Below are 9564 nucleotides of genomic sequence, written 5' to 3'. Positions count from 1 at the left end.
CGTCCTCTTTTTCCCGGACATGTCCTACTTTTCACACCTAAAAAAATGTCCGGGGGCGAATTTCAAAATCTTGTGGGATTTATGTCAACTACAGTCCTGCATGTAGATGAAACACACCGGGCACTCGAACCGAGCAGTCATCTCCGGGGCTGGTCTGGGAACCCTGGTGGACGGGAGGAGGGAGCCAGCGGGGGACGGAGGGACTAAACCCCCCCCGTGGTTCCCCCCGCCTGCCTTACCAGCCCCCCTCCTCTGGCTGAGGATGGGCGGCTCATGGCTCTCTGCTGATGTCTGGTCTAGTCAGCGGCCCAGCAGCCGGGACTTCCTAACCTCCCCACTTCTAAAACCTTCTAGTTTCTAAAAGAAATAAATGAAAATACTGTGACTAAAGCACAGCCCAACCTGCAGCATTTAAAACACGAGTCATATTTGTTTTTTTCTTCTCTAAAACGATAGGTCTTTTTGAATAGCAGTAACAGAGACATGCCTGAAAATATGCATGTGTCGTTGTTTTACATTTATTCTGCATTATGTCAACAACTGCAGAAGGTTTCAGACCCTGAGTAAACTGTTCTACAGCTATGGGACTTTTAGATTTTGGAGTCACCAGCATCTCCAAAATGTGCCAAATTTTATTAACTTTCCATCTAATTATCTAACAGTGTGCAATGATCCAGGTTCGGATCAGTCTCTGCCTTTTACGTCCGGCTAAATATCTGGGCTGCATTATTGAAACTCACCATGTTTAGCCTTGTTTTAAAGGTCATTTCATTGGCTAGAGCCAAACATTACATGTGTGTTCAAGCGTACTGCTGTGTTTGATGTAAATATAGAATATTGTGTGCTGGCGACCAGTTAGGATTTAAGATGTTAAAATACTTTATCTCATTAAAAGAAAGATGCAAAAAATGATGAAGCCTGGATTTGGAGCTAGAGATGAGGAGGTGGAGATGTGGAGCCACGGATTCGCTCTGTCCAGCCACTAAACCAGGTGAGTCCAACCTTCACAGTGAATTCCAGCTTTTTTATTTTTCATTACACTGTAACAACACAGAGAAATGAAATTCACTCTCTGCATTTAACCCATCCCCTTGGGGAGCAGTGGGCTGCCATTGTGGGGCACCCAGTGAGCAGTATGAGGTTAAGGGTCTTGCTCAGAGACCCAGAGTGGCAGTCTGTGGGACTTGGACCTGAACTCCGAACCTCAGGATTCCAAGCTCTATGCCTTAACCACTAGGCCTCCCCCAATTGTTAGGGTTGGACTCAATAGCTTCAGTGGATGGAAAGAACAAATCCACATCTCCACCTGTGGATTGAGGGGGTTTCTGGAGAAGATCATGACCTTCAACCAACCAGAACCATGGAGAGAATCCAGAGCAGAACAGGCAGCAGATCACCATGTTTTTTTTTGGATGTTTACTGTTGTTTCTGCTAATTTTCAAAGATTTATCCCCACTACATGACGGTAAAGCTCTTTCCCAGTGAGCCCTGATGCTTCTAACTGGGGGGCTCAGAGCTGCTGCACGTTTGACTTCTCTGTCATTCTGTGGGCGGCTGCCTCAACATAGATGAAAAACTCCATTATTTCTACACACAAAAGACTAACGGGATGCCATGTGACTTCCTGACTCACGCTGGCGTAGCCGCAGGGCGTCTTGGCAATCTGCTCGATGGACTCCAGGGCATCAAGGCCAAACTGCAGGTAGGTGTGGTCCCCTGTGGCTCTGAACAGGTACATGGCGCTCTCTATTAGCTCTGAAACAGATGGAGGAGGAGGATTTTAAATCCATCACAGAATAGGAAAAATCAGAAATGTTCAACAATCTCAAAGTTTGATCTCGATGTTAAGTTTCTCATAGAGATTAGAGGTTGAAAGTTTGAAAGGATTAAATTCTGGAGAATCAGCAGAATCGAGTATCACAGATTCTGGAACAAAACCTTAAGAAGATATTAAAAATCAGAAGTCTTGCTGGTTAAAGGCAGGTCCTGAAGGATATATTCTGAAGGACCTAGGATAGAACAGACAGAACCCAGAATAGACACACTGCCTGATGTTCAACACTTTTTTCCCCCTGTGCCATTTCGCTTTAGTATACATAACTTAATTCCTGAACATCTATGGTTCGATTTTGCTATATGTGTGGATTGCATGAATTGTTACTGACATCTGGTGAAAATTTCAATAGCACCACTAGAAATATATTTACTGAGAAAAATGGTGGCATGTTATACTTATTTCACCCACTGTATATTTAGTGACTTTCACCAGAGCTGTTTCAGTGCCATGATGAGCTCTAAAGCCAGACTGAAAGTCTTCAAAAAGTTCATTAGCTTGTAAATGATCATACTTTTTTGGCAACTTTTTTCTCTGGATTATAAATTAGAAAGGAAGATTGGATATGGGTCTATAATTTACCAAGTCATCTGGGTCAACAGACGTTTTTTTAAGCAAATGTTTAATTCCAGCAACCTTAAAAGCCTTTGGTACATATCCCTGTAACAGAGATAGATTAATCACATCTAAAATGGAGGAGGAGATCAAAGGGAATACCTCCATACAGTAAATAACCTGGTTGGAACTGGATCTAACCCCAATGAGGAGATGATATGCTGCTACTGCTTTACGATACATCACTTCTAGGTTGAATTCCCATAAGCATGTAGAGCGACATTTTCTCTCCAGTTTCATAGCATTTTGCTTCAGAGTGCAAAGCTCTAAACCAAGGAGCCAGTTTTTTATTTTTAAAGTTTTTCTTTTTCAAAGGAGCTGCGTTTTCTAAGGAAGTACGCAGAGAACTAGCAACCCCATCAACATAATCATCAACCTACAAGGGGAATAAACTAAGCTTTTGTACTCTGCAGCACTGTTCAGCAACACGGAGAAGAAAGTGAATCAGATTCAACTATCTGATAATGATCTGCTAAAGTGTAACCTTCTTTTGGGGGAGGAGAACTCTGTTAAAGTAATCCTAAAGGTTATTAGAAAGTGGTCAGAGAGGACAGGGTTGTGAGGAAATACTGTTATTTCTTCACATTCTATGCCGTATGTCAGCACAAGATCCAAAGTATGAAGATGAGAATGTGTGGGACTATTCACATTTTGAACAAAGCCAATAGTGTCTAAGATAGCATTAAAGGCTGCTCTTAAGCTATTGCCTTCAATGTCAGCATGGATGTTAAAAGCTCCCACTATGATGACCCTGTCAGTATTTTATACCAAATCAGAAAGGAACTCTGAAAACTCATCTAAACATTCAGAGTAAGGACCTGGTGGACGATACAAAGTTACAAAAAGAAGAGGTTTTCTTGCTTTGAAATTTGGACGAGGAAGACTAAGGGGTAAATGTTCAAAGAGTTGTAATTATTAACTGCATTTGGAGTAATCAGTCAGTCAGACTGGAAGATTGTTGCTACTTCTCTTCGTCCACAACTTTAGGGGATGTGAAAATTTAAATAGCTTGAAAGAGTTGACTTATTTATGCTCAAATATCCTCTTGCTGCAGCCAGATTTCTGTAAGGACATTGGAGTTATTTTTCTATCAATTAGATCACCATGATTTACTCCTTCAGGATTCTTTTCTAATTTATTTGATTTTGGTTGTATAGAGACACTCTCTGGATGGAGTAAAGGGTGGGTAACAGTAAAGAAGCTGCAGAGAGATGTGCTAAACTACGACTCTGCTTCCTGGTCTGCACCCTGGGTTGACAGGATTTTGGAGGTCATCACACTCTTGTGCATGCAATCCTCATCTCTAGGTTCAAATATCAGTAGAAACAAGGTTCAAATGCCTGACAAGGGGTTTCTCTAGCGTATTTCAGAGTAGTAGTCCGTCACGCTCCAAAAACCCAGCATTATGCCGAAAATCGGGTCCATATCCTCCGTTTTTATGGGTTTACCAGTCCCTGACTGACGTCAAAGAAAGAAAGAAAGAATTCACCCTGATGCTGGTTGAGGCTTTTAGAATTACGATTCAGTGATACCCTTACTTTTAATGAGCGTAAAGGAAACGGAAGCTGTGTTTTTAAACATTTATGTTCTTATTTGCAGACATGAGGGTGAGCAATGTGAAGATATGAATCACATTGTTAAGGGTGTCATTGGCTCACAGGAGGCTGAACATGCTTCAGCCCCAACAGAAGAGAGGACATGCTCACAGGAACACCTGGTGAGAACCCTGCCAGAAAATACAAACCAACTGCTGTGTCAGGAAATAAGAACAAAAGGGTTCTGTCCAGGTCATGAAAGTGGATTCTTCCCAGAATCACTAAGCAAAAAATGTTAAAAGAGCCAAATAAGGTGCCTGGAGACTAATGCAACAACACTGGAAAACATCAAAAGATGCCTTTGCTCTTGAATTGAGAAGTTAAAGGAGACATTTTGCCAATGGAACAAGACAATTGACATTTAAAATAACAAAAGGCAATTGCGTTTTCTTATTTCAAGTGCATTCTATCTAAATATCTTATTTTATGAGTAAAATAATCATTCCAATGGAAAATCATTTTATTTACCTACTCACATTAAGGGTAAATGTCCTTAATTTGAGAAATTTTTACTTATTTCTATATCGTTTTTCCAGTGTAGGAAGCAGCTACATGTGGGTCGCAGTGCAGTCTCACCTGGTCTCAGTGGGTACCCTTCCCTCTTGTCAACAGTGTAACCCTGGGTGATGCTGTAGAACTCTGGCAGTCCTCCAAACTGTCTCCACACAGAGTAATAGTTTTGGAAGGTTCTCACAGCACTGTCCAGATCACCCAATAGAGACTGAAACATAGACAGGCACATCAACCCTCAGCTGCATGGGTCGGACCTCAGAGTTACTGGTGATCTACCTGCAGGCCGGGCCAGAATGCCTCAAGGCTCTGGAACACTGGCATTGTAACGGTTCCTTTGTGCATCTGGACCCACAGGTACCAGTCATCGAAGCGGGTGTAGTTCTGAATGGCTCTGTTGTACGCTGAGGGGACAGCAATAATACCTGGCTGATTACACAGCATTCAATGTTTTAGGCTCAAACATCTGATGATTCTGAGGTTTCTGGCAGAACCTCAGTGTGGTGGCAGTATCTAGAACTTTACTATGGTACATGCTGAGAAGTTCCTTGTCCTGCAGCAAGATAGCTCCTTTCACCAGATACTCAAAATAAGAATCAACTCCGGCACCGATCCCGGCATCCTGGGCCACCCACTTCCTGGTCACAATGTCGATGTGATTCCCCACCTGAACAAGTCAAGAAACAGCTCTGTCAAAAGTTCTGCTCAGTCCAAACACCCCAACTCAACCTCCAGGTCTTTAGATGCTGCTAACTCTAGTCTTCCGAAGACGTCTTTAGGGTCGGTTCTTTTGGACTTAACCCTTAAACTTTCAGTGAGGCTGAAGAAAGGCGGATTTAGAGCTCTTTGAAAAGGTCAAGATATGCTCTGGACCCAATCACCCTGCTCTGGAGCAGGGTGATTGGGTCTGACTTACCAGTCCAATGTCAGATCTGGTGCTCCAAAGAGCATTCAAGGCCCGGCGAGCAGCATTCTCAAAGACTGGGTCTCCAGTTAGTCGGGTCAGTGTGGCAAACTCCAAGATGAAGGTTCCAACACCAGCGGTACAGGTGACCGGTGTCTCAGTGGGACTGACGCCGTTCATCAGGTTCACAGTACCGTAGGGCATCCCTGTAGGCGTCTCAAAGGCTGTGGACGATAAAACAGGTCAACTTCAGGACATCAAGCAGAAGCAGAACCTCTAATCAGTTCCACTGCCAGTCTAACCAACTCTAGACCCACTGAGGTTGCCTGGTTCTGTAAAGTTTCAGGTAAACCTCAACATGAAACGCATGAACTAATGGAGGGCTTTTTGAGAAAAAGATGATCTGACCGGAAACTGGAGGACCGGCTCTGGCCCAGTTATCAGATATTATCAAAACAACAGTGGTTCATCCACAGCTTTTTTGTGGTTACATCTGGACTGGTCAAGAACAGAATCCCCAGGTGGTGCTGAACCAAACAGAGATATTTAGATGGATGGCTGAATTCATCTGATGTTTGAACAGAAAAAGAACCCACTAGAACTTTTGACCCTGGAGCTGTGAGCTGCAGAGAAAGAACCTTCTGGGTCAGCTTACCAAAACCATAACCTTGGCTGGAGTTCGGTTCCATAACAGTCTGGGGATCTGGAACCAGAGCTGCCTGTCAATCGAACTCAAACTGGCAGTAGGGGGAGACTCCCAGTCCCAGTACCAGTCCATGTTCCATAAACTTCACCTGGTTGGTAGAGTCCAGTATCAATTAGGTTTCTCAAAATCACATTCAGAGCTCTCAGCTTGAACTGAGCTGGACCAACATGTGTCAGACACGCTGCAGAAAACCATTCCTAATCGAATAATCAGAACTGCTCTGACCCATTTTGCTTTCTAAACCAAGAGGCATTATTCACTTAAGGAAACCGGAAGCTCGTTTGGATATTCCTACCCGGCAACAGCTTCCTGGCTGCGTCCTCGGCCATCCTCAGCAGCGGTCCAGAACATGGCCATCCGGGCTCCAGCTCCATCCCGGCCCGACTCGCCAGCAGGTGAGCAGACAGCAGACCGCCCACAACTGAGCAAACAGAAGGTCCAGCCGTTGAACTCGGAAACCCCCATCAGAACCAGACGGACAGTCTTAGGATTCACCTCTGATATTGGTTTCAAACACGGATGCATTGACGTCGATGTCGAAGTCTACGGTGTCCTGGAGAAGGGACGCCACACGTTGAAACTCTGTCCGGTTTCCTAGTACCTTCATGAGGAGGAAAACAAGTTATGGTTCCTGAACCGATCAGCTGGTGGACCTTCAAAGATGTGAAAACAGGCCCAGGTTCTCACCAATAACGTGTCGAGGGCGTCGATCAGAGTCAGAGAGAAGCTATAGCAATAGAAAACAGAACCATTTATTTCCAACTTTAAAATCACAGAAAAAATGTCTATCCAAAGCTAAAGCTGACAGCTGAAGTGGTTCGTTACATCCAAATCAAAGTTGTCTGGGCGCAGCCTCACCTGCCCCAGGTGTCCTGTCCATCACAGGTGAGTGGGCGGAGCTCATCATAGGGGAAGGCGTTGCTGAGGTAGCTGTCATAAGCGTGGTAGAACATGGACCTGATGCGCTGCCTGCAGGTTAGATTCAAAATGAGAACCATAGTGCTGCCTTCGGGTCAGATTCAGAACCACGGACAGCTTCATGCATCAAACATCAGGTTCTACTGATCCCACCCTAGACCAGGGAGACATCTAGAGCTTCCATATATAGATCATATAGCTTCGGTAACGCTGTTGGACAAGAATCCTGAGGGGCACAAGCGGACCGGCTCAAGATGGCACCAGGAAACAAAAACAGAAGAGTCTCACATACAACAGATAAAAAAACTAAAAAGTCCGCCATAGTCCTCATGTGGAACATCTGCCACCAATTCTCCATGACACATCCGAGCAGATGTCGGTTCTCTGGGAACCACTTTTGGATCCAAGATCCTGCATTTAGGGCAAGTCGTAACAAACAGTAGAGCGGACCTCAGAGAATCGGGGCCGAGCGATTAGTGATAACATCAGCTTCTGTTGTCCCTCTCCCACCTGTCTCAAAGTGACATCACTTCCTCTGTCCTCAGAACTCTCCTCAGAGATGATCAACCTGCTGCTAACATCCATTCTTTGTTGATTTAAATTCATGTTTCACTCCGGGGTTCTGTGGCCCTTTAAATGAAGGTCCCCTCCCAGAGACTGATTCAAAGACAAATCTGCTTTTGGAAAGGTAGAAGAAATTTTATTTCTCGTTTTATTGGACAATTTAACACTAGAAAGTCTCCAGTGCCCCCAACAGTTCTTCCCAACTCATGAATCCGTTTTCAGATGTAAATGCCCCATTAGTGCTGTTGTTTGGTTTTAGCTCAAGCCTCTCTGTTGGTGTTTTACCTGAGTGTGTGTGTGCGTGTGTGTCTGTGTGTGTGTGTGTGTGTGTGTGTGTGTGTGGGGGGGGTGTCATATTTGTAATCAAATATAACTAGCTCTACGTTATCAGTGTCGCCAACACCACAATGGTTTCAGCGCAGCCACCAGCGCAGCGATCAGTGATCTGTATAATAAAAGTAGCTGCATGAGCTGAAACGCTGTAGAAAGCAACAATATTTATACAATAATGACCATCTGCCCTATTTACTAGGGGGCAAATATAACTCAAGCAATCTCTCCTCTCTCTCCTCTGCTGCAGACATGCAGACAGCATCGTGACTCTGCAGTAAAGTTGGCAATATATGCACATATTCGGCTTTTCCGGATTAATAACTTGTCTGCGGATTATTTTTTTCTACAAAACAGACACCTCTGTGCAACCACAGCAAGGCAGACAGTGAGCTGCAACACTAGTTTTCTCAAAACCAGTCTGCTATCGCGCTGGGAGAATTAGATTGGACCCTATAAAGAGCTCGCTGCTCCACTAATGCTTAGGGACCGTCTGCAAGTTGCAGACAGAGAGAAATATTCAAAAGCGTCACATAGGAGAAGTGGATTAATATCAAATTAATTTCATGTGCATCTACTCTCATTTCTTTCCTACCACAATTATTGGATTCGAAAATAATACTTTTTTGAGGAATTTCTCAAAGCCTAAATGACAAATGGCATCTCTATTTTATTATTAGAATACGTATAAAATGAGCAGCGACAACAGTATAGATCACTGTAGTGCCTCCAAACTTGTAAGATAAATAGATAACCTCATCTTGATCAGACTACAACTCTTACTTTTGGAATATTTGCTAAACTCTGTTTTTTAAAAGATTTTTTTCATTGTTATTATAAGCAGGCCAGGTGTGCAATCTCTGCAACAGGAACCACAGCACTGAGCGCTGTGTTCACTGCACAAAGTATACCTGTCACACATGCAGGAAGGACTCACCTTGGGTTTGTGAAAACTGCTAAATGGGACAATTGCTCCTTCATATGTAGAGCTTTACCTTGAGTGAAATTAATGACATGAAGAGGCAATAAAAAACAATACAATTATTCTCTACGTTTCTTTCACACAGTGAGCTTTGCAATATAAATGAGTCTGTTGGTGAAAGGACACTATAAATAGGCTCTGCCTTGCCTTGTTGGAAAAGCTGGTTATGACCTGTTCTCAGCTCAGGAAGTAGGACCCGTATGATATCTGGTTGTTCAATAGGTTTAAATAAAAGATTTAGATCTGACTTATCAAGATATTCATGCAGAAAGGTCTGATGTTGCAGAGGAAGGTAATGAGAAGTGTTTGGAGCAAGCTGCAGAACCCAGACAGAACCTGCTCTGAAAGCTGCAGAACCCGGACAGAACCTGATGCTAAAAGCTGCAGAACCCGGACAGAACCTGATGCTGAAAGCTGGAGAACCCAGACAGAACCTGCTGCTAAAAGCTGCAGAACCCAGACAGAACCTGCTCTGAAAGCTGCAGAACCCAGACAGAACCTGCTGCTAAAAGCTGCAGAACCCAGACAGAACCTGATGCTAAAAGCTGCAGAACCCAGAAAGAACCTGATGCTAAAAGCTGCAGAACCCAGACAGAACCTGATGCT

The 9564-nt window shown here is 43.9% G+C and overlaps 1 protein-coding gene across 1 annotated transcript in view; it reads right to left on the bottom strand.

The window, feature by feature from the left end:
* The window catches only part of edem2 (ER degradation enhancer, mannosidase alpha-like 2), a 12269-nt gene extending 4406 nt beyond the window's left edge, over positions 1-7863 (bottom strand). The window contains exons 1-9 of the mRNA XM_015405304.1: positions 7023-7863; positions 6852-6891; positions 6660-6765; positions 6460-6585; positions 5471-5682; positions 5080-5221; positions 4834-4958; positions 4621-4765; positions 1634-1755 (exon numbers count right to left, since the gene is read on the bottom strand). Of these exons, the coding sequence (XP_015260790.1) occupies positions 1634-1755; positions 4621-4765; positions 4834-4958; positions 5080-5221; positions 5471-5682; positions 6460-6585; positions 6660-6765; positions 6852-6891; positions 7023-7162 (1158 nt within the window). The 5' untranslated portion in view covers positions 7163-7863. The remainder of the gene's footprint in view (positions 1-1633; positions 1756-4620; positions 4766-4833; positions 4959-5079; positions 5222-5470; positions 5683-6459; positions 6586-6659; positions 6766-6851; positions 6892-7022) is intronic.
* Positions 7864-9564: the final 1701 nt, after the last annotated feature.

The sequence above is a fragment of the Cyprinodon variegatus genome, unplaced genomic scaffold (assembly GCF_000732505.1).
Source record: "Cyprinodon variegatus isolate N-32 unplaced genomic scaffold, C_variegatus-1.0 Scaffold2125, whole genome shotgun sequence".
NCBI lineage: Eukaryota > Metazoa > Chordata > Actinopteri > Cyprinodontiformes > Cyprinodontidae > Cyprinodon > Cyprinodon variegatus.
Note: the sequence above shows the minus strand (reverse complement) of the source record. Positions and strands in the feature narration are given on the sequence as shown.